This window comes from Ranitomeya imitator, chromosome 1 (genome assembly GCF_032444005.1).
Source record: "Ranitomeya imitator isolate aRanImi1 chromosome 1, aRanImi1.pri, whole genome shotgun sequence".
In the NCBI taxonomy this organism is placed as follows: Eukaryota; Metazoa; Chordata; class Amphibia; order Anura; family Dendrobatidae; genus Ranitomeya; species Ranitomeya imitator.
Window position 1 is genome coordinate 1,087,924,754 of NC_091282.1, and position 26,263 is coordinate 1,087,951,016.

Here is a 26,263-nt window from a genome sequence, read left to right on the forward strand (position 1 = left end):
GTCGTCTGTACACCATGTAGCATACAGGAGACGATGTCCCAGTACAACAAATCATAAGATGAGCCCAGAAGGTCAGGAAATTAGCGCAGCTCCTGTCCGCGGCCAGAGAACACTGACCTGGACCGTGGACCAGCGTTGGATGAAGAGATCCACTCATCTCTACAAATATTAATTTTACTGTTGGACACTTCTTTTAAGAACAAAAAAATGAATGTACATGTATATTCTTTCTTGAATATTTAAGAGAAACTCAGAAGTGGGGTGATGGAGGTCTGGGTTATTATTTACTTCACGTTGGTCGCCAAAATGCAAGTTTTGAGTGCGCTCTGTACTATACAGTGTCTGTGAACCCCAGACAATGCAAATATTGCAGCGTGATAGGGGTTGTCCAGTAGCCGTCACTCTTATAATGCTCCTCAGCCATTTGTTGAAGTTGCAACGCACTAGTCTTTTACTTGCTTGCCCTGCTTACCCCCTGCATGTCCACAGTAATGGAGCACTACTGCTTTCTCCTGCATTTAAAGGGAACCTGTCAGCAGGATTGTGCACAGTAACTTACAGACAGTGTCAGGTCGGCGCCGTTATACTGATTTAAATGATACCTTGGTTGATGAAATCCGTCTTGTGGTTGTTGTTTAATCTTTATTTTCAGTTTTCAATCAATGATATCCCCGGGGCGGCCTGTGGGGGCTTCATGTGGTGCTCTAATTATATATTCATAATGCAGACTGCTGACCGGTCACTGATCCCTCTATGACCTGTCCCCTAGTTTACATAATGAATATCTGTACAAACTGAAGAAAAAAAAAACGCTTCTGCAGCATAATCGCATGTTTAATATCCCAATGTGGTTGATATTATTCAGATAGAAAAAAACAATTTTAAAATGGCGCCCGTCACGCCTGCGCAGTAACAGCTATTGGTGTATGTAAGTGATCCGATAGCATATACTGCACATGCACCATCTTACTGGAGAATAAAAAGAAATTCTCTCCTCCAAGATGGTGCCGCCCGCGCCTTCGCAGTAGCAGCTATCGGATCACCTATCTACACCAATAGCTGCTACTGCGCAGGCGTGACAGGCGCCATTAAATTTTTTTTTTCTATCTGAACAACATCAACCACATTTATTATTGGGACATTAAACATACGGTTATGCTGCAGCGCCGGTAGCACGGCAAGCACCTGCCTACGGAAGTGTTTTTTTTTCTTCAGTATGTATATATAATATTCATTATGTAAACTAAGGGGCAGGTCAGTAAGGGATCTAATAGGCTGTGAGCCAGACACTATGCATTACCTCCATGTGACCAGAGCCCTATTCAGACCTCTATTGTGAAAATGTATACTAAGCAGTCACCCCCTCCATGAACTGGTAGGTTGTGAGTGGCTATTTAGTGTTTTGCAACATCTTTGCAATATGGGTTGGCTGCATCCTGTTGTGCATTTGTACAGAGACCTGGGCAGGTAAGCGGTGCTGCCCTTTTTCAGCTGTATTTGTGGATCAGTGACCTGTCAGTGGTCTGCATTATGAATACCTAAGCAGAGCATCACATGGAGACCCCCCACAGGCTGCCCCGGAGCACGAGTATATCATTAAAGGGAACCTGTGACCCCCAAAATCGAAGGTAAGCTAAGCCAACTGGCATCACGGGCTTATTTACAGCATTTTGGAATGCTGTAGATAAGCCCCCAATATATCCTGAAAGATGAGAAAAAGAGGTTAGATTATACTCACCCGGGGGCGGTCCCGGTATGATGGGCGTCACGGTCTGGTCCGGCGCCTCCCATCTTCTTACGATGACGTCTTCTTCTTGTCTTCACACTGCGGCTCCGGCGCAGGCGTACTTTGTCTGCCCTGTTGAGGGCAGAACAAAATACTGCAGTGTGCAGGCGCCGGGAAAGGTCAGAAAGGCCCAGCACCTGCGCACTGCAGTACTTTGCTCTGCCCTCAACAGGGCAGACAAAGTACGCCTGCGCCAGAGCCGCAGCGTGAAGACAAGAAGAGGACTTCATCTGATGAAGATAGGAGGCGCCGGACCGGACCGCGACACCCATCGGACCGGGACCGCCCCTGGGTGAGTATAATCTAACCGCTTTTTCTCATCTTTCAGGATACATCGGGGGCTTAGCTACAGCATTCCAGAATGCTGTAGATAAGCCCCTGATGCTGGTGGGCTTAGCTCACCTTCGATTTTGGGGGTGACAGGTTCCCTTTAACTAAAAACTGAAAATAAAGATTAAACAACAACCACAAGACGGATTTCATCAACCAAGGTATCATTTTAATCAGTATAACAGCACTGATTTTACACTGTATGTTACTGGGCACAATCCTGCTGACAGGTTCCCTTTAAAGGGTTATCCAATCATAAAAAGAAAAATTCACAAGCAAAGGATGGAGAAACAGAATGAAAGAAGGTATATTCACCCATTCTATTCCCAGGAGGGTTCCAGCAGAGACTGATGAGATTTTGTTCCGGTGACCAAGTTACAGGGCATCATCTCTTTCGCTCCCAAAAGAGTCCATCATGGGAGGTTTTTTCTTTCAGTTGGTCAATTGTTTGGTTTAATTGAGTGAAGTAACAGATTTGGACTGAATAGAGAAATCTTCAATTTTTCAGGGTTATTTTTTTTTACATTATAAAATCTATTGTTAATCCTCAAATTTTACAAAGAAGTTTTGTTGTGAAGTTTTGGCTGTGATGTCATTTATTATTGTCAGTAATAAAGTGAATTCATTCCAGCTAAACTAAAAAATGTCCCTTTAAAATTTCAAGTGTGTTATTTTTGTGAGAGGTAAATGAACAGTCTTTACTTAGTGTCTTATTTCACGAACGTCATTTTTACAATATACTGGACAAAACAACAACTATTAAAAGTTCCGTATACTTTCTCGATACTGTAAGAAGTTTTTCAGGATAGTTGGCAACTGAAGGCTTGGAATAAGGTGTAATCTCGACTGTCCGATGCATTTCCGGATACGGAGTCTGCAGAGCTGACAGAGTGAACATGGATTTGCTAAATGGAAGTAGAAATGGAGAGTTTAGCAAGAAACTTTGTATTTTATTAAAGACTAAATGTACATTCACAATAATTACTTTCTAGATCCAATGTGTCTAACATTGTTCAGTATTTAGAATTGTGAGTCCTCAGTGGTTGATAACTTTTAACCCCTTAAGCCCCAAGGGTGGTTTGCACGTTAATGGCCAATTTTTACAATTCTGACCACTGTCCCTTTATGAGGTTATAACTCTGGAACGCTTCAACGGATCCCAGTGATTCTGACACTGTTTTCTCAAGACGTATTGTACTTCATGATAGTGGTAAAATTTCTTTGATATTACCTGCGTTTATTTGTGAAAAAAACTGAAATTTGGCGAAAATTTTGAAAATTTCGCAATTTTCCAACTTTGAATGTTATGCAATTAAATCACAGAGATATGTCACACAAAATACTTAATAAGTAACATTTCCCACATGTCTACTTTACATCAGCACAATTTTGGAACCAAAATTTTTTTTTGTTAGGGAGTTATAAGGGTTAAAAGTTGACCAGCAATTTCTCATTTTTACAACACCATTTTTTTTTAGCGACCACATCTCATTTGAAGTCATTTTGAGGGGACTATATGATAGAAAATACCCAAGTGTGACACCATTCTAAAAACTGCACCCCTCAAGGTGCTCAAAACCATATTCAAGAAGTTTATTTACCCTTCTGGTGCTTCACAGGAATTTTTGGAATGTTTAAATAAAAATGAACATTTAACTTTTTTTCACAAAAAATTTACTTCAGCTCCAATTTGTTTTATTTTACCAAGGGTAACAGGAGAAAATGGACCACAAAAGTTGTTGTACAATTTGTCCTGAGTACGCCGATACCCCATATGTGGGGGTAAACCACTGTTTGGGCGCATGACAGAGCTCGGAAGCGAAGGAGCGCCATTTGACTTTTCAATGCAAAATTGACTGGAATTGAGATGGGACGCCATGTTGCGTTTGGGGAGCCCCTGATGTGCCTAAACATTGAAACCCCCCACAAGTGACACCATTTTGGAAAGTAGACCCCCTAAGGAACTTATCTAGAGGTGTGGTGAGCACTTTGACCCACCAAGTGCTTCACAGAAGTTTATAATGCAGAACCGTAAAAATAAAAAATCATATTTTTTCACAAAAATTATATTTTTGCCCCCAATTTTTTATTTTCCCAAGGGTGAGAAGAAATTGGACCCCAAAAGTTGTTGTACAATTTGTCCTGAGTACGCTGATACCCCATATGTGGGGGTAAACCACTGTTTGGGCGCATGGGAGAGCTCGGAAGGGAAGTAGCGCCGTTTGACTTTTCAATGCAAAATTGACAGGAATTGAGATGGGACCCCATGTTGCGTTTGGAGAGCCACTGATGTGCCTAAACATTGAAACCCCCCACAAGTGACACCATTTTGGAAAGTAGACCCCCTAAGGAACTTATCTAGATGTGTTTTGAGCGCTTTGACCCACCAAGGGCTTCACAGAAGTTTATAATGCAGAGCCGTAAAAATAAAACAAAAATTTTTTCCCACAAAAATTATTTTTCAGCCCCCAGTTTTGTATTTTCCCGAGGGTAACAGGAGAAATTGGACCCCAAAAGTTGTTGTCCAATTTGTCCTGAGTGCGCTGATACCCTATATGTGGGGGGGAACCACCGTTTGGACGCATGGAAGGGCTCGGAAGGGAAGGAGCGCCATTTGGAATGCAGACTTAGATGGAATGGTCTGCAGGCGTCACATTGCGTTTGCAGAGCCCCTACTGTACCTAAACAGTAGAAGCCCCCCACAAGTGACCCCATTTTGGAAACTAGACCCCCCAAGGAACTTATCTAGATGTGTTGTAAGAACTTTGAACCCCCAAGTGTTTCACTACAGTTTATAACGCAGAGCCGTGAAAATAAAAAATCTTTTTTTTTCCACAAAAATTATTTTTTAGCCCCCAGATTTGTATTTTCCCAAGGGTAACAGGAGAAATTGGACCCCAAAGGTTGTTGTCCTATTTGTCCTGAGTACGCTGATACCCCATATGTTGGGGTAAACCCCTGTTTGGGCACACGGGAGAGCTCGGAAGTGAAGGAGCACTGCTTTACTTTTTCAACGCAGAATTGGCTGGAATTGAGATCGGACGCCATGTCGCGTTTGGAGAGCCCCTGATGTGCCTAAACAGTGGAAACCCCCCAATTATAACTGAAACCCTAATCCAAACACACCCCTAACCCTAATCCCAACAGTAACCCTAACCACACCTCTAACCCTGACACTCCCCTAACCCCAATCCCAACCCTATTCCCAACCGTAAATGTAATCTAAACCCTAACCGTAACTTTAGCCCCAACCCTAACTGTAACCCTAGCCCTAACCCTAGCCCTAACCCTAACCCTAGCCCTAACCCTAGCCCCAGCCCTAACCCTAGACCTAACCCTAACCCTAGCCCTAACCCTAGCCCCAACCCTAACCCTAGCCCTAACCCTAGCCCTAATGGGAAAATGGAAATAAATACATTTTTTTTATTTTTCCCTAACTAAGGGGGTGATGAAGGGGGGTTTGATTTACTTTTATAGCGAGTTTTTTAGCGGATTTTTATGATTGGCAGCCGTCACACACTGAAAGACGCTTTTTATTGCAAAAAATATTTTTTGCGTTACCACATTTTGAGATTATAGATTTTCCATATTTTGGTCCACAGAGTCATGTGAGGTCTTGTTTTTTGCGGAACGAGTTGACGTTTTTATTGGTAACACTTTTGAGCACGTCACATTTTTTTATCGCTTTTTATTCCGATTTTTGTGAGGCAGAATGACCAAAAACCACCAAAAACCACCTATTCATGAATTTCTTTTGGGGGAGGCGTTTATACCGTTCCGCGTTTGGTAAAATTGATAAAGCAGTTTTACTCTTTGGGTCAGTACGATTACAGCGACACCTCATTTATATTATTTTTTTATGTTTTGGCGCTTTTATACGATAAAAACTATTTTATAGAAAAAATAATTATTTTTGCATCGCTTTATTCTGAGGACTATAACTTTTTTATTTTTTTGCTGATCATGCTGTTTGGTGGCTCGTTTTTTGCGGGACAAGATGACGGTTTCAGCGGTACCAAGGTTATTTATATCTGTCTTTTTGATCGCGTGTTATTCCACTTTTTGTTCGGCGGTATGATAATAAAGCGTTGTTTTTTGCCTCGCTTTTTTTTTTTTCTTACGGTGTTTACTGAAGGGGTTAACTAGTGGGCCAGTTTTATAGGTCGGGTCGTTACGGACGCGGTGATACTAAATATGTGTACTTTTATTGTTTTTTTTTATTTAGATAAAGAAATGTATTTATGGGAATAATATTTTTTTTTTTTCATTATTTTGGAATATTTTTTTTAATTTTTTTTTACACATTTGGACATTTTTTTTTTACTTTTTTACTTTGCCCCAGGGGGGTACATCACAGATCGATGATCTGACAGTTTGCACATCACTCTGTCAGATCACCGATCTGAGAGAAGTGCAGGCTGCTTCACAGTGCCTGCTCTGAGCAGGCTTCTGTGAAGCCACCTCCCTCCCTGCAGGACCCGGATGCCGTGGCCATATTGGATCCGGGTCTGGAGCAGGCAGGGAGGGAGGTAAGACCCTCGCAGCAACGCGATCACATCGCGTTGCTGCGGGGGGCTCAGGGAAGCCCGCAGGGAGCCCCCTCCCTGCGGGAAGCTTCCCTATACCGCCGGCACATCGCGATCATGTTTGATCGCGGTGTGCCGGGGGTTAATGTGCCGGGAGCGGTCCGTGACCGCTCCTGGCACATAGTGCCGGATGTCAGCTGCGATAGGCAGCTGACACCCGGCCGCGATCGGCCGCGCTCCCCCCGTGAGCGCGGCCGATCGCTTATGACATACTATCCCGTCACTGGGAATTAAGTCCCAGGGCACCTCGACGGGATAGTACGTCATATGGGATTAAGGGGTTAATGGCAGACTGAAAAGATGCTAACAAATTGCAAGCTTTCAAGACTGCTCAGGTCTCTTCATCAGGCAAAGACAAAAACAAAATCTGAAGAATCACATATTTATGCACAACACAGCACAGAAATAATGCCATAGATAAGACAGGTGACGTGAAGCAGAGCTATCATTATGGGAGAGTGATAAACAGTTGTGTCCATAAATATTGGAACAGTTCATAGATAAGGAGTGTGAATGTTTTTTTGTCCTCTGATTAAGGTGTGGTTCTGTGTTGTGATGCCCCCACAAAGTCTGATGAGCAAATTCCTTAAGTGATGTATAAAGACATAAATCCATATCACACATTCATTCCTGCAATGAGAGTGTCAAAGTTTGTCATGAGTTTATACTCCCAGACTTTTTTTTGTCTCTCTGAGATTTGAAATTACCCTTTAATACAAGTAATCTCATGTCCGTTGTGCTGTGATCTGGTATACAAAAATGTTTTGCCAGAGGTAGATCCGTTGGTAGATCCATTCTTTTTTCTCTTATTGTGTGGCGGTGAGAATTCATCCTTGTTCTAAGCTTTTGCCCTGTCTCCCCTACATACAGACCCCCAAATGGACATTTAATACAAATAATTAATTACACCACATTAGATGTCTACATTGTGTATTTGGTGAAGATTTTACACTCCGATTTCTAAACTGAAATCTGCTGCGGATATGCATCTAAAATCAGAGGATATTTAGTGCATTTTTAGGCGCAATATTGTTGTTCCAGAAATGCAGCAAAAATGCAAGAATATAATGTCCAGCCAGCGGATTAGCTTGCGGATTTAGGGTCCCCATTGAAGTGAATGGGTAAAGTCTGCACTGAAAAGGTGAATTTCCTCACAAAAAACGATATGCTGCAGATTAAAAAGTGCAACAAAAAAAGAAAAAAGGGAACATGTGAATGAGATTAAATTAAAACTCATCCACTTTTCTGTAAAATGCTGTGGATTTTTCGTGTGGAATATCAGCATATACAATTTGCACTAAATATATAACATGTTAACTTGGCCTAACCAGTGGCATAACTAGAGTCTGATGGGCCCAGGTGCAAGATTTGGACCTGGCTCCCCTCCATCTTGAGATATATATATTGTGAGGCTGTGATCCCTGTTACCTTCATTCGCGGTGATGCGCCCTCTGCTGGATGTCCTCATATGACCTCGAGCGTGGGAACTTTTCAGAATATTTTCCCAGCCTCGAGGTCATATGGGGACAACCAGCAGAGAGTGCATCACCGCGAATGAAGGTAACTACAGGTCATTGACCTACTTTCCATTCATTCGCTGGGGTTTTACAGGCAGGAGCACAGCTGCATTATGGCAGAGCTCCTGCCTGTAAAATAATTTAACCCCTTCAGATGGATTTACATCGTGGGATATGACAGATCATTGGAAGGTATGAGATATTGTTGTTTTTTTATTTTTCCTTTGTTACAGAGCGAGGGTCTTCAGGTGGATTAAGAGTCTAATAAAATATTACAACAACCTGTGTCTTTATTTCATTAAAAGACTTTGTAATCATGTGTGTGTGTGTGTGTGTGTTTTTTAACCATTTCATACAACTGGATTAATAATGGATAGGTGTCATAATTGACGCCTCTCCATTATTAATATGGCTTAATGTCACCTTACAATAGCAAGGTGACATTAACCCTTCATTACCCCATATCCCACCGCTACACGGGAATGGGAAGAGAGTGGCCAAGTGCCAGAATAGGCGCATCTTCCAGATGTGCCTTTTCTGGGTTGGCTGGGGGGCAGATGTTTTTAGCCAGGGGGGGGCCAATAACCATGGACCCTCTCCAGGCTATTAATATCTGCCCTCAGTCACTGGCTTTACTACTCTGGTGGAGAAAATTGCGCAGGAGCCCACGACAATTTTTCCGCCATTTAACCCTTTAATAGCTAGAGCGCCAAAATTTTGCACATACACACTGCTAACATTAGTAGTGTGGAATATGCAAAAAAATGGGGATATGAGATGGTTTACTGTATGTAAACCATGTCTCATATAATGTCGGGTTTAGGAAGGAGATCGCAAAAGCCGGCAATTGAATTACCGGCTTTAAAGCTATCTCGCGCTGGATGAAATATTAATATATATATATATATATATATATATGTGTCTCAATGACATATATATATATATATATATATATATATATATATATATATATATATATATATATATATATATATATATACCTATTCTATGTGTACACATTTATTCTACCTATTCTATTGTAAGCTGTCAGTGTGATGTTACTGTACACCGCACTGAATTGCCGGCTTTTCTCGCTAGCACCGCTGTGTATTTCTCGCAAGTCACACTGCTGGTCCGTGTGTAATCCGTATTTTTCTCGCACCCATAGACTTTCATTGACGTATTTTTTGCGCAATACGGTGACAAACGCAGCATGCTGAGATTTTCTATGGCCGTAGAAAGCCGTATAATACGGATCAGTGAAATACGGCTGATAGGAGCTGGGGCATAGAGAATCATTGGGCCGTGTGTAATGCGTGTTTTACGGACGTATTTTATGTGCTCATATGTCCGTAAAACTCGCTAGTGTGACGCCGGCCTTATTGTGAACAGTTAAGCAAGTTGAAGATGAAATGATCTCTAAAAAGCCTAAAGTTAAAGATGACACATTTCCTTTGTATTTTAGACAGAAAAAAGAATTGTTGTTTTTTTTTACATTTTAAAAATTATAAAAGGAAAATGGGTCAATGAAAAAGTTTGGTCACCCTTTGAGATTTGGTCCTCTGATAACATTGGCCAAGGTTTTGACCTTAATTAGCCCTTTATGGTTATGGCTTGTTCATTATCATCATCTTGAAAAAACAAGTGATGCAAATTTTCCAGCTTATAAAAACCCAGCCTTCTCTAACTTTATGCCAAAAACCGCAGCTATGTGTTTTTCTAAGCAGCTGACTAGCATTCTGAAAATTAAAATGGTGGAGGCCCACAAAGCAGGAGAAGACTATAAGAAGAAAGCAAAGCATTTTCAAGTTGCCCTTTCCTCAGTTTGAAATGTAATTAAGAAATGGCAGTAAATAGGAACAGTGAAGGTCAAGATAAGGTCTGGAAGACCAAGCAAAATTTCAGTGAGAACTGCTCTTAGGATTGCTAGAGGGACAAACGAGAACCCCTGTTTGACTACAAAAGACCTTCAGAAAGATTTAGCAGACTCTGGTACTTGTGGTACATCGTAGTACTGTTCAGAGACACCTGCTTGCGGCGTGATCACAGAACCATCCAAACTTTTCTTCCAAATAGACAACAGGGTCGCAAGAAACATGTTGATAAAAAAAATACTTTCTTTAACTGCCAGAGATCTGAGAATAATCAATCATTAAGTGATCAGGAAGCCATTATGTGCTGTCATATTACAGAACTGCAAACTCCCTGGAGTGCCAAGAAAATCAAAACAAGGTGTTAATTTCTAACAAATATGGCCAATGTGAGGAGGGCTGAAACCTGACTACTACTTAACAACATACAGAAGTTGAAACATCAAGACTGGGTCAAAAAAATCTGAAGACTGATTTTTCAAATGTTTTATGGACTAATGAGAATAGATTGACTCTTGACGGACCGGATGGGTGAGCCCATAGCTGGATTAGTAATGGGTACAGATCTGCAGTTCATCTCACATGCCAGCGAGGTAAAGGTGGGGTACTGCTATGGGTTGGTATTATTAAAGATTAGCTAGTTGGACTTTTTGGGGGTTGGGGATGGACTCAAGATCAACTCACAAACCTACTGCCAGTTTTTAGAAGACACTCTTCAAGTCGTGGCACAGGAAAAAGTCTGAATCTTTCAAGAAAACCATGATTATCATGTAGGACAATGCTCCATCACATGCATCGATGAACTGCACTGCCTGGCTGCCAGTAAAGGCCTTGAAGATGAAAGAATAATGACATGGCCCCTTCCTCACTTGCCCTAAACCCTATTGAGAACTTGTGGGCTCTTGTTAAATGGGAGATTTACAGTGAAGGGAAACAGTCAGCTCTCTGACTAGTGTCTGGGGACTGTGGTTGGTGCTGCCAAAAAAGTTGGTCGTCAAAAGCTCAAGAAACAGACAGACTCCAGGATGCACGGCTTATGACTTTTATTGAAAAGAATAGTGGCTATATTGGTCATCACCTATATATTTTTTTGAAATGTCAGAAAAGTATTTTGTACATTTTGAATTATTTTGTTATTATTATCACAGATGAAAATAAACAACTCATATGGGAAAATTTACGTGCTTGATTTAATTGCATAATAATTCTGCACATGAATGGTTGCCCAATAATTTTGCATACCCAAGAAAGACAAAACCTCACTTTTGCTTTCTTAAATACTTAAAAATAGAGGTTTATTAACCATTTGGATCAACTGACAGAACTGTAGATGTTCACTAATAAAATTAATCTTCAAAACTACAAATTGCCTAATAAGTCTGCACAAAGTGTATATACATATATTAAATTTCCAGATTTTTCAGACAGTAGAATTTCTACCCATAATGGGTAACAGCAGCAGAAATGTCCCAAGAAATGTGCCATTTTGCAGCCAGTGCTTAAAGCCTGCTATGGTTTGTACAAAGGCTGACATAAACCAGGTAAAACATCTGAAAACTGTAATGTCTATTCTTCAGGTGTGTATAAGTTACAAGGTAAACAGGCCACAGTAAAACTAGCAGCAGTAATCCACATGCTTACCCTCGTATTGAAGAAGGTGCCTTTCCACTGGACTCCTTGCAGCAGCTACATCTACTGGGCGCTTGCAATCTGTGTTTTTTGCACTGATATCAGCTCCAAAATCGAGCAGTAAACTTACAATATCTGTATTAGACTGCTGAGCTGCCGCATGTAATGGGGTGTCCAAATGCCTGCCATGCTGTACATTAGCACCTAGGGGATCAGATCAACTTTACTATATATTTCCAACATTACACATATAAAAATCAATACATTCGCCAAGTACTGACCTGCATATAAAAGTTTTCTTACACAAGCTAAATGCTGTCCTTTACAAGCTACGTAAAGAGGCGAGCCTAAATGAGGAATGTCTTGGTCCACATCTATACCCCAGGAAATCAATACTTCTAGACAGTCACTGTGACCTGCGAATGAATTCACATTCAGAAAAGCCGATAACATCCCTAAACTTCGAATATATCCAAAAATGTCTTTGTAGCATCTGAACCAGAGACTCCTCAGTTGTAGATAAAGTATGATGTATATTGGAAAATGTGTGTGTATACATACATATATATATATATATATATATATATATATATATTTATTACTATTACTCCACTTGGCAGGAGCTTAGGATAAGCTCCAGAATTGGTGGATCTAATGGATATACCATTTCTGGGTTGGCTGAGGGCTGATCTTCTTTGTCTGGGAAGGGGCCAATATCCATGTCCCCTTCCTAGGCTATTAATATCAGCCCGCAGCCATCTGCCTATCCTTTGCTAGTTATTAATTATAGGTGGGACCCCATGTCATTTTTTTTTGGGGGGGGGTCACTACTTCTTATAACTAGTAAAGACTAAGTAGACAGCTGTGAACTGATTAATAGCCAGGGAAGCTCCATATTTATTACCCCTTCCCAGACTATAAACATCAGCCCCAAGCAGTCAGCTTTCCCTCAGCTGGTTAAGAAAAATTAGAGGGACCCCCACGCCATATTATTCTTTTATTTAATTAACTAAATTAACTAATTATTAACTAAATACATGTACAGTTAGCTACACACGCAAAGCACGGATTTATATATCTCAATGACATCTATCATCTATCTAACTATCTAACTATATCTGTAAGATTGTTTTATTAGTTAGTAAACTACTGTAAACTACTGTAGCTTGAAATGACAGAGAATTACTGTATGTTAAAGCTCAAGAATCTTTTTTTTTAATACAACAATTTACTCAAAAATCATTTTATTTAATAATTACCTTTACTTGATGCCTCATGAGCAGGTGAAGGGAGACATGTCTCTAGCTGCGCCTTTGCACCATACTCCAAAAGAAGTTCTACACAATTAGCGCTGCCTCTTGAACATGCATTAAATAAAGGAGTCACTCCATCAATAGTTGTAGCATTCACCTAAAATAGATCACAAAATTTCTTGGATAGACAAGTTGAACATTTGCCGTGACCTCTTAAGCCAAATTCCTTTTTTTCCAATTGCCTGATACTATATGTGTAGTGTAATGTCGGATGTGTAGAGACAGCCAGCAGTGAGCTGTCACCAACATACAGTGCTATCTGTACTCGATGCATTCAGCATAGATCTGCTCTCCATTGGTATAGTAACTAGAGATCCAGCTCCATGGACATTCAATATTCTTTATTAAGCAAGTAAATACAAAGTGGATGACCTGGTTAAAAACATCTCCGTGTTTATCGTGCTCATAGCTCCCTTAATCATGATGTTGAACTTGAGTTACCAGTGCAGAGACCTATAAAGGTGCATCGGTAACTGAAGTTCAACATCATGTTTAAGAGTGCTATGGGCACCTGAAACACAGATGTTTTTAGCCAGGTCATTCACTTTGTATTTGCTTACTTAATAAAGAAGATTGCATATCCATGGAGCTGGATCCTTTACCAACATAGACACGTCCCGGCTGAGACGTTGACCCGTGCCCTGGGTCTCAGAGTAATGTGACAGCCGTGAGCTGGAATTCCCTATCTCTATAGTATAGTAACGCTTACATTTGCTCCAGCCTCCAGAAGTGTCCGAGCACATCCAACATGATCTCCCAAGCAAGCTTCATGTAGTGGAGTCACATGATCAATAGTTAAGGTGTTCACATTGTAACCCTAATTGTAAGAAATTGGATATTTTAGTCAAAGTACCTACAGAGAACACGGAATATTCAGCTACAGTATTTGACACATAATCACATCCCAATGTAAAAAAACATCAGCACAAATCAAGCTATTATCGGCAAGGAAACTGAGGGGCTAGTGTAAAGACTGTGGGGTATAGTGTAAAATCAAATCTGTGTCGTGTGTTATGGTTTTTTTACTGAAGCGATGGAAAGATCAATCAGCTGTGGCAAAGAATACCATGAGTGAGTTGCAAAAACTGCCCAGCATGCCAGTACATTTATGATATACTAGATGGCAGCCTGATTCTAAAGAATCGGGAGTCTAGAATCCATATATACTTTATTTATTCAAATGTAAGAATAATACAATTAATAAATAATAGTAAGAAAGAACAAAAATAATAGGCAGTATATGGAGAAAACACCAAACAAAAGTTCAAAATTGGTGTGAAAATGTCACTGAACCACTTCACAACTAAATATATATAGTTTTGGTAAATGGTATTATCATTTTTTTGACGAAATTCGGCAGGAGCTTGAAGAGCAACATCACTGGGCCCGCCTCCACGCAGTAGAAACTTGCTGTGAGGTAAAAATTCAAAAATCACACCAAAATGGCGGGCAGAGTGTGTCACAGTACGGCACATTTCTGATTGGTCGCTCGCAGCAGGCGGCAACCAATCAGACACTGGACACTGTTGACGTCACTTATCTCCGGACATTAGCTCCGGACATTAGCTCCGGACATTAGCTCCGGACATTATCTCCGCACATTAGCTCCGGACATTAGCTCCGGACATTAGCTCCGAACAAAGCCACGGAAGTTGGCACAAATTGCAGGAAGTAGTATTCTAGGCAATTAATCTCCGGACATTAGCTCCGGACATTAGCTCCGGACATTAGCTCTGGACATTAGCTCCGGACAAAGCCACGGAAGTTGGCACAAATTGCAGGAAGTAGTATTCTAGGCAATTATATATTAGACTAGATGGCAGCCCGATTCTAAAGAATCGGGAGTCTAGAATCCATATATACTTTATTTATTCAAATGTAAGAATAATACAATTAATAAATAATAGTAAGAAAGAACAAAAAATGGCTGCACTTACCAGCTCTTGACAATTCTTGTTATTTAAGAAATTGCTGGGCAATAATGGACAATGTCCTTATGTGGCAAATAATAGAGCAATATACCCAATGTGGCAAAGAAGAGGTTAATAAATGGCAGTCTCTCAGTATAACAGTCAGTGAATAATAGGCAGTATATGGAGAAAACACCAAACAAAAGTTCAAAATTGGTGTGAAAATGTCACTGAACCACTTCACAACTAAATATATATAGTTTTGGTAAATGGTATTATCATTTTTTGACGAAATTCGGCAGGAGCTTGAAGAGCAACGTCACTGGGCCCGCCTCCACGCAGTAGAAACTTGCTGTGAGGTAAAAATTTAAAAATCACACCAAAATGGCGGGCGGAGTGTGTCACAGTACGGCGCGTTTCTGATTGGTCACTCGCAGCAGGCGGCAACCAATCAGACACTGGACACTGATGACGTCACTTATCTCCGGACATTAGCTCCGGACATTAGCTCCGGACATTAGCTCCGGACAGGAAGTTGGCACAAATTGCAGGAAGTAGTATTCTAGGCAATTATATATTAGATTCTGAGGTGTTTAGTAGTAACAATTCTAATTGGTAAATGGCAGTGAAGAGGTTAAATCCAAAGTTAATCTAATTCCATACTCTACTGATAGAACATACTGACAAAACTACTAACATTTTTGAGATAGCAATTCAGAAGGTTCACCCAATATGGCTGCACTGGCCGATCATGCCTTATGTAAAATCTGCTATATGGAGTAGGCAGATATAACTTACAATTCAACAGTTTTCTTAAAACCTGGGCATGGCTACCTGTAATTTTATCAGCATCTATTGGGGTAGTCAGTGTGACATGTATCCAGGGTTTGAGTGGAGTGTGGCATAGTGCTTGTGGCTTATGTAGGTGGCATCCAGGTGTGGACTGGGACTGAACTTCAGCCCTGGCATTTGAGAGCACACCGGCCCACTTGTTGTGCAGTTAAAGCTCAGCTCCAGCATTTTTTTGGAGTGGAGTTGGAGTGGTGCTACCAATCTAAGGTCCCATACCATAGTATTATATTTACCGGTTGCTGTCTCCACTGTTAATCAGCGCCGCTACAGTCCCAAGATGCCATTTTGTGACCTCAACTTTTGACTGACCGCAAGTCAGAAGTAACAGTCATAAGCTCTTATTGTGAGTCTATGAGAGCCAGAACGAGGCGCTCATAGACTTACTTTGAAAAGCGACCTTTATTCCCCCCCAGCCGCCCTGCTCTTTCAGTCATAGGGGTGGTGCTGGCACAGTTTCAGTCACTGTTCTGTGCATAGTGAGCGCTGAGTGTAACCGTGTCTCTGCCACTGACTGACAGATGGCTGTAACTAAATGGGCGCGATTGGTGCCAATACCAATCATGACCATTATTAACCCCTTTACAACATGCGCCGTACTAGAACGGCACATGTCATGTCCCTCCCTTTGATGTGGGCTCTGGCGCTGAGCCCACACCTTTCCTGGCACATGTCAGCTGTCTTGAACATCCACCCGCAGCTGTTAACCCATTAAATCCCGCTGACAGCAGCATTTAATGTGATGGAGCGCATCACTAATCCCGCCCATCGGTGACCCGTCACATGATCACGGGTCACCGATGGGTCAGCAGACCTCTATGGTTGTCATTGCCGCATCGCTATGAGCGCCACCCAGTGATCAGCGCTTATAGCCGCTCATAGCAATTGAGCATTTCTGCTACATACTGGCGATCTGATCATCGCCTGTGTGTAGCAGAGGCGATCGGGTTATCGCAGCTTCTAGTCTCCCTTGGAGACTATTGAAGCATGCAAAAAGTAAAAAAAAAAAATATTAGAAAAATATGTATATAAAAGTTCAAATCACCCCCCATTCGCTCCATTCAAAATAAAACAGACAAAAATAAAATATACACATATTTGGTATCGCCACCTAAAGAATCACCCGATCCATCAAGCTATAAAAAGAATTAATCCGATCAGTAAACGGCGAAGCAAAAAAAAATCAAAACGCCAGAATTACCTTTTCCTGGTTGCCACAACATTGCAATAAAATGCAATAATGGGTGATCAAGAGATCATATCCACACCAAAATGGTATCATTAAAAATGTCAGCTCGGCACACAAAAAATAAAAAATAAGCCTTCACCCAGATCATGAAAAATGGAGACGCTACGGGTCTTGGAAAATAGAGCAGTTTTTTTTTCTTTTTTTTTAACAAACTTTATTTTTTTTTCCACCATTTAAATAAAAAAAAAACTATACATGCTTGGTATCTATGAACTTGTAATGACCTGGAGAATCATAATAGCAGGACAGTTTTAGTTTGGTGAAGATTGTAAAACAGAAGTTAAAAAATAGTTGTGGAATTGCACTTTTTTGCAATTTCACCACAATTGGAATTTTTTTTCCCGTTTTGGAGTACACGACATGGTAAAACCAATAGTGTTGTTCAAAAGTACAACTCGTCCTGCAAAAAACAAGCCCTAACATGGACATATTGATTGAAAAATAAAAAAGTTATGGCTGTGGCGTTAAGGGTTAAATAAAAAAATCAGTGGTCCATAACCAAATAAAGTGTCACAGGGCTATTTGTAAATCAAAAAGTGCCACTCAGTATGAACCCTCCACAAGGAGACTAAGTGGGCACAGTGAACACTAGAGACATCAATATATTATATGCCTCTTTTGTGAGTGACGCAAGAAAAGACTGTTAACTAGATACACCCTTATCTAAAACATAGGATGAATTCCCGCCCCCCCCCTATTGCACAATAGAAAATATGATTGCACTTTGACTAATGTAATTCAGTGATTCAGTGCTCATCTGCAATTTTTTTTCTCAGCTCAGATTGTGCTGAGAAAACAAAATACAGTATACTGTGAGTGGCCGCATATATTGATTGAGATCTCCCAGGGGAAATCAATGGGTGAAAGAAAAAAATTGCACGGCCCATGGACCATGCGTGTGTCGTGAGATTTTTTGCGCCCATCTCATAGGAAACCTGATATTTCATCAGTTGAGTACAGTAAATTCACAACCCGACTTCTCAGAATAAGATGACCAGCTGAAGTAAAGCCAACAGCTAGGGGCTAATATTTATAGCCTGGGAAGGGGGTAATAAACATGGAGCTTACCGGGCTATTATTATCAGCTCACAGCTTGTAGCCTTTACTGGTTATTAAAATGGGGTACCCCATTAAAACAAAATGACATGGGGTCCCTCTATAATGAAAAACCAGCAAAGGCTAGGCAGACAGCTACATGCTGATATTAATAGGCTAGGAAGGGACCATGAATATTGGTCCCCTCCCAGACTAATAACAACATCCCTCAGCCACCCCAGAAATGGCATACCCTTAAGATGCACCAAATCTAGCGCTTAAGGAAGAGGACATCACATGGGACAGTGGGTAGAGGCAACGCATAGTGCTGTAGTTGATCCCTGCACAGCAGCAGCACAAAGATCAAAATATTAAATCATTGGATGGACTTCTCTAAGGAGACTGAGCGGTCCACCGACAGTAACAGCCCATCTGGCATTTGCCAGAATTGCCAGCTGGCCGGCCCTGGCACTGGTACCTGTGCAATGTAGGAGAAGTGCATGAGTCAGGTATGTAAGTGGCAAAACCTCCATATTGGTCTTGCATACAAGTGGCACATGAAAATTAATGCATCACGTGTAAATGGTTCATGTGTAGCGTGTTCCAAATCTAAGTAGTGTAGCAGGTGTCCAGACGGAACATATGATTTTAATGAATATATATATATATACACTTTTGTGTGTTTTTGTTCTTATGTTGCTATATAAGAGAAGTAACTACACATACTGTATTTCTCGAACGTTGGCCCTATGCTGACCAAGTCTGTGCCAGGTCTATATGTCTAAATACGAATATGTAGGTATATATGGTCTGTGTACTTCTGTGTGTGTGCTGAATCCACATGTGATTATGACCTCAATCTAAAACTCAGTTTAGTACCCTGTGATACAATTTTTTTAGGTTTCATCTCACTGGAAGATACACCACCTCCTTTAATATGTCCTTGCTACTTTTCATGAATGACAAAATGACTGTGGCATCTTACAAGTTAACAGATGGAACAAAATGCATACATTATAACAATATTGGAATAAATGTCATGTGCTGATAGTGAGACATCTACAAATGTCTCGCAGTCGCAGCCATTAGGATAAAAATGTTTACCTACTTGAGAAAGCAAGGTTTTCAATGCAAGCAGCCTTCCCTGGCTCGCCGCTTCATGTAGTGGTGATCGATCTGCCCATGATCCTACAAAGAACATCACAATATGAAATAATGTGCCACTATTTAATAAATCAATACAAAATGTATTATGATCTGTAGCCAAATGCATCGCTAATTCAATAGAATGTCAAAAGGAAAATATGAAGACAAATACTAATTTCTTACAAGTTGCATCATACATGATGATGACAAAAATACTGAGGGATACCTGTATCCACTGATAAAGCTGAAGTGCAAGATCGTGTTTTGAGGCTGATCACAAATACATTGTTCCACTTTATAGAATGAATACAGATACAAGATTAAATATACACCTGACGTATAAGATTTACCGAAGACGATGGAGTAAATGGCGTAGGTAAGTACCTGTAAGTAATTGCCTTTGACATTCTGTACATTGCATGAATCTAAACCATTCTCCCCATCATTGCCCACATCCTGTCTGATTTGAATAGTGGCAACTAGAATATGGGTATGGAGCAATGACAAATTTGAGCCTCTCCAAGTCACCAGTGTGCATCAGTCATTGATACAGAGTGAGCATCAGGGCATGAGGAGAGCTCCCCTTATGAATAAACTCAACTTTATGGCATCGTTTGATAGCTCCTATTAGCATAACTGCGCATTCAGGAATTTTGGATTACTTGAGCTACTGGGCCTGTTTCCATACTACAGTACTCGTTTAATAACACAGTTGAAACCAGAAGTTTACATACACTATATAAAAAGACACATATGCATGCTTTTCTCAATATCTGACATGAAATCAGAACAAACCTTTCCCGTTTTAGGTCAATTAGGATTACCATAATTATTAATATTTGCCAAATGCCAGAATAATGAGAGAGAGACAAAAGTTTACATACACTAAGATTACTATGCCTTTAAATAATTCTGGACTGCCAATATGATGCTGTCATGTGTTTGGAAGCTTCTTACCTGAGTTAATTAGAGACACACCTGTGGATGTATTTTAATTGCACACCTGAAACACACTGCTTCTTTGTGTAGCAAAGTCTAAAGAAATCAGGCAAAATATCAGGAAGAGAATTGAGGACTTGCACAAGTCTAACTCATTCTTGGGTACAATTTCAAGATACCTGAAGGTGCCTCGTTCATCTGTACAAAACAATTATATGCAAGTACAAACAAGATGGGAATGTCCAGTCATCATACCACTCAGGAAGCAGAAGGGTTTGGTGTCCCAGAGATGAACATTTTTTGGTCTGACGTGCATCTCAACCCAAGGACAAAAGCAAAAGACCTTGTGGTGATGATGGTGGAAGATGGTAAGATTGTATCAATATCCACAGTAAAATGAGTACTGTATCAACATGGGCTGAAATGTCTCTCTGCCAGAAAGAAGCCATTACTCCAAAAGAAACATAAAAAAGCCAGATTAATGTTTGCAAATGCACACAGGAACAAAGACCTTAGTTTTTAGAGACATGTCCTGTGGTCTGATGAAACTAAAATTGAACTTTTTGAGCATAATGACCATCATTATGTTTGAAGGAAAAAGAGAAAAACTTGGAAGCTTAAGAACACCATCCCAACTGTGAAACATGGGGGGTGGCAGCATCATGTTGGGGGGTTGTTTTGTTGCAGGAGGGACTGGTGTACTTCACAAAATAGATGGCATCATGAGAAAAGAAGATTGTGTGGCAATACTGAAGCAACAGCTCAAGACATCAACCAGGAAGTTAAAGCTTGGGAGGAAATGGGTCTTCCAAGTGAAATATGACCCGAAACATACAGCCAAAATGGTAAGAAAGTGGCTTAAGGATAACAAAGTCAATGTTTTGGAGTGGCCATCACAAAGCCCTCATCTCAATCCTACGGATAATTTATGGGTAAAGCTGAAAAGGGAGGTGCGAGCAATGCGACCTACAAACCTGATCAGTTACACCAGTTTTGTCAGATGGAATGAGCCCATATTCCGACCAACTACTGTGAGAAGCTTCTGGAAGGATATCCCAAATGTTTGACCCAAGTCATTCAGTTTAAGGGCAATGGTACCAAATACTAATGAGATGTATATAAATTTTTGACTTTGCAGTAAGCAATAAAAATGTCTTAAAACATTCTCTCTCTTGCTCATTATTCTGGCATTTGGCAAATAATTATGGTAATCCTTATTGACATAAAACAGGAAAGGTTTATTTTGATTTGACGTCAGATATTGAGAAAGCATGCATATGTGTCTTTTTTTATAATGTATGAAAACTTCTGGTTTCAACTGCATATACTGTATATTGCTAAAAAAAATAAAGGGAACACTTAAACAACACAATTAGTGATGAGCAAGCACTAAAATGCTTGGATCCTTGTTACTCGAATTGAGAAAATTGTAATGCTTGGGTGCTTGATCAGAGTAACAAGTATAATGGAAGTCAATAGGAAACTCGAGAACTTTTCCGGCATCCCCCCTCCCACACCAGAGGTATGGAAGGGGGCTAAAAATTGCTGAAAACTATGTAAACAGTACTGTAATGGTATGGGAACAGCATGGGGAAGACCCCTGGAAGCTTCTTTGAAACACAAAAGAGAATGAAGCAAAAAGCAAAACATTGATCATTTCACACAAAACTCCAAAAATGGGCCAGACAAAAGTATTGGCACCCTCAGCCTAATACTTGGTTGCACAACCTTTAGCCAAAATAACTGTGACCAACCACTTCCGGTAACCATTAATGAGTTTCTTACAATGCTCTGCTGGAATTTTAGACCATTCTTCTTTGGCAAACTGCTCCAGGTCCCTGATATTTGAAGGGCGCCTTCTCCAAACTGCCATTTTTAGATCTCTCCACAGGTGTTCTATGGGATTCAGGTCTGGACTCATTGCTGGCCACCTTAGAAGTCTCCAGTGCTTTCTCTCAAACCATTTTCTAGTGCTTTTTGAAGTGTGTTTTGGGTCATTGTCCTGCTGGAAGACCCATGACCTCTGAGGGAGACCCAGCTTTCTCACACTGTGTCCTACATTATGCTGCAAAATTTGTTGGTAATCTTCAGACTTCATAATGCCATGCACACGGTCAAGCAGTCCAGTGCCAGAGGCAGCAAAGCAACCCCAAAACATCAGGGAACCTCTGCCATGTTTGACTGTAGGGACCGTGATCTTTTCTTTGAATGCCTCTTTTTTTCTCCTGTAAACTCTATGTTGATGCCTTTGCCCAAAAAGCTCTACTTTTGTCTCATCTGAGCAGAGAACATTCTTCAAAAACATTTTAGGCTTTTTCAGGTAAGTTTTGGCAAACTCCAGCCTGGCTTTTTTATGTCTCGGGGTAAGAAGTGGGGTGTTCCTGGATCTCCTAGCATACAGTCCCTTTTCATTCAGACGCCGACGGATAGTACGGGTTGACACTGTTGTACCCTTGGACTGCAGGGCAGCTTGAACTTGTTTGGATGTTAGTCGAGGTTCTTTATCCAACATCCGCACAATCTTGCGTTGAAATCTCTTGTCAATTTTTCTTTTCCGTCCACATCTAGGGAGGTTAGCCACAGTGCCATGGGCTTTAAACTTCTTGATGACACTGCGCACGGTAGACACAGGAACATTCAGGTCTTTGGAGATGGACTTGTAGCCTTGAGATTGCTCATGCATCCTCACAATTTGGTTTCTCAAGTCCTCTTACAGTTCTTTGGTCTTCTTTCTTTTCTCCATGCTCAATGTGGTGCACACAAGGACACAGGACAGAGGTTGAGTCAACTTTAATCCATGTCAACTGGCTGCAAGTGTGATTTAGTTATTGCCAACACCTGTTAGGTGCCACAGGTAAGTTACAGGTGCTGTTAATTACACAAATTAGAGAAGCATCACATGATTTTTCGAACAGTGTCAATACTTTTGTCAACCCCCTTTTTTATGTTTGGTGTGGAATTATATCCAATTTGGCTTTAGGACAATTCTTTTTGTGCTTTTTCATTTAAGACAAATTAAATGAAGATAATAATACCAAATAATTTGTGTTTGCAATCATTTTCAGGAAGAAACTGAGTATTAGCTGACAGAATTGCAGGGGTGTCAATACTTTTGGCCATGACTGTATGTATTCAGACCCTTTGCTCAGACACTCATATTTAAGTCACATGCTGTCCATTTCCTTGCGATCCTCCTTGAGATGGTTCTACTCCTTCATTGGAGTCCAGCTGTGTTTAGTTAGACTGATAGGACCTAATTTGGAAAGGTACACACCTATCTATACAAGACCTCACAGCTCACAGTGCATGTCAGACCAAATGAGAATCATGAGGTCAAAGGAACTGGCCAAGGAGCTCAGAGACAGAATTGTGGCAAGGCACAGATCTGTGTTGTGAGTTCTGTTTTTGGGCTCCCTCTGGTGGTTACTGATGGTACTGGGTGACTTGTCTTTCCTGGGTTTCTGGGTTCCACCTGTTCCATCAGCATATGGGAGTTTCCTATTTAACCTGGCTTTGCTGGCATTTCCTCGCCGGTTATCAATGTATCCAGTGTGTCTTGTTACCTCTGCTCCCTGCTCCTAGAACCTTCTGGACAAGCTAAGTTTGGATTTTCCTGTTTTGTGTTTTGCTTAATTTGGTTTTTAGTCCAGCCTGCAGATATGTGATTCTCTGCTGCTGGTTGCTCTAGTGGGCTGAAATTGCTTTTCATGTACCATGAGTTGGCACATGAGTTCAAGTAATTTCAGGATGGTTTTTTGAAGGGTTTTTCGCTGACCGCGCAGTTCACTTTTGTATCCTCTGCTATCTAGCTTTAGCGGGCCTCATTTTGCTGACACTGTTTTCATACTACGTATGTGCTTTCCTCTCATTTCACCGTCATTATATGTGGGGGGCTGCTATTTGCTGTGGGGTATTTCTCTGGAGGCAAGAGAGGTCTGTGTTTCTTCTGATAGGGGAAGTTAGATCTTCGGCTGGAGCGAGACGTCTAGGATCATCGTAGGCACGTTCCCCGGCTACTTTTATTTGTGTGTTAGGTTCAGGGTCGCGGTCAGCTCAGGTTCCATCGCCCTAGAGCTTGTTTCTATCTGTGCTTGTCATTTTTGTGATCCCCTGCCATTGGGATCATGACAGTATAACCGGCCCACAAAGTGTTAATTGTATTGGCTGAAGTAGGAGGATAAGTAGTCTGAGGAAGTTTTTTTTTTTTTTTTTCTTTCCCCTTTCCCTCAGAGTTTGCTGCCTAGCCTTATTGCAGCCTGGCTACTTCCTCCTCCTCTTAATCTTTGAATGGCTCTGATCTCAGCTGTTTATCATGGACGTCCAGAGTTTGGCTTCCAGCCTGAATAATCTTGCCGCTAAGGTTCAAAATATACAGGATTTTGTTGTACATGCTCCTATGTCTGAACCTAGAATTCCTGTCCCAGAGTTTTTTTCTGGAGATAGATCTCGTTTTCTGAATTTTAGGAACAATTGCAAGTTGTTTCTTTCTTTGAAATCTCGCTCCTCTGGAGACCCTGCTCAGCAAGTCAAGATAATTATATCTTTCCTGCGGGGTGACCCTCAGGATTGGGCATTTGCATTGGCACCAGGGGACCCTGCGTTGCTTAATGCGGATGCATTTTTTCTGGCATTGGGTTTGCTCTATGAGGAACCTAACCAAGAGATTCAGGCTGAAAAAGCTTTGTTGGCCCTCTCTCAGGGGCAAGATGAAGCAGAAATTTATTGTCAAAAATTTCGGAAGTCGTCGGTGCTTACTCAGTGGAATGAGTGCGCTCTGGCTGCAAAGTTTAGAGATGGCCTTTCTGAGGCCATTAAAGATGTTATGGTGGGGTTCCCTGCGCCTGCTGGTCTGAATGAGTCTATGACTATGGCTGTTCAGATTGATCGGCGTTTACGGGAGCGCAAACCTGTGCATCATTTGGCGGTGTCGTCTGAACCGTCACCTGAGATAATGCAATGTGATAGAATTCAGTCCAGAAGTGAACGGCAAAAGTATAGGCGGAAAAAAGGGTTGTGCTTTTATTGTGGTGATTCAGCTCATGTTATATCAGCATGCTCTAAACGCACATAAAAGGTTGATAAGTCTGTTGCCATTAGTACTTTACAGTCTAAGTTCATTCTGTCTGTGACTCTGATTTGTTCATTATCATCCATTTCCGTCGATGCCTATGTGGATTCAGGCGCTGCCCTGAGTCTTATGGATTGGTCATTTGCCAATCGCTGTGGGTTTAGTCTGGAGCCTCTGGAAGTCCCTATTCCTTTGAAGGGAATTGACTCTACACCTTTGGCTATGAATAAACCTCAGTACTGGACACAAGTGACCATGCGTATGACTCCCGTTCATCAGGAGGTGATTCGCTTCCTGGTACTGTATAATTTGCATGATGTTCTAGTACTTGGTCTGCCATGGTTACAAACTCATAATCCAGTCCTTGACTGGAAATCAATGTCTGTGTTAAGCTGGGGTTGTCAGGGGGTTCATGATGATGCACCTCCGATTTCTATCGCTTCATCTACTCCTTCTGAGATTCCTGTGTTTTTGTCTTATTATCGGGATGTTTTTGAGGAGCCTAAGCTCAGTTCGCTTCCTCCTCACAGGGATTGCGATTGTGCTATAAATTTAATTCCAGGCAGTAAATTTCCTAAAGGTCGTTTGTTCAATCTGTCAGTGCCAGAGCATACTGCTATGCGGGATTATGTTAAGGAGTCCTTGGAAAAGGGACATATCCGTCCATCTTTGTCCCCTTTGGGAGCAGGTTTTTTTTTCGTGGCCAAAAAAGATGGTTCCTTGAGGCCTTGTATAGATTATCGTCTTTTGAATAAGATTACCGTAAAATATCAGTATCCTTTGCCATTGTTGACTGATTTGTTTGCTCGCATTAAGGGGGCTAAATGGTTCACTAAGATTGATCTTCGGGGTGCGTATAATCTTATACGAATAAAGCAAGGTGATGAGTGGAAAACCGCATTTAATACGCCTGAGGGCCATTTTGAGTATTTGGTAATGCCTTTTGGACTTTCTAATGCTCCTTCAGTCTTCCAGTCCTTTATGCACGATATTTTCCGTGAATATCTGGATAAATTTATGATTGTGTATTTGGAT

At 41.1% G+C, this 26,263-nt stretch overlaps 1 protein-coding gene across 1 annotated transcript in view; it reads right to left on the reverse strand.

Annotated features, from left to right (window-relative positions):
• Positions 1–2,332: 2,332 nt before the first annotated feature.
• The window catches only part of ASB5 (ankyrin repeat and SOCS box containing 5), a 54,777-nt gene continuing 30,846 nt past the window's right edge, over positions 2,333–26,263 (reverse strand). Inside the window, exons 2-7 of the mRNA XM_069744262.1 lie at positions 19,184–19,263; positions 13,742–13,849; positions 12,979–13,129; positions 12,001–12,135; positions 11,732–11,923; positions 2,333–3,021 (exon numbers count right to left, since the gene is read on the reverse strand). Of these exons, the coding sequence (XP_069600363.1) occupies positions 2,876–3,021; positions 11,732–11,923; positions 12,001–12,135; positions 12,979–13,129; positions 13,742–13,849; positions 19,184–19,263 (812 nt within the window). The 3' untranslated portion in view covers positions 2,333–2,875. The remainder of the gene's footprint in view (positions 3,022–11,731; positions 11,924–12,000; positions 12,136–12,978; positions 13,130–13,741; positions 13,850–19,183; positions 19,264–26,263) is intronic.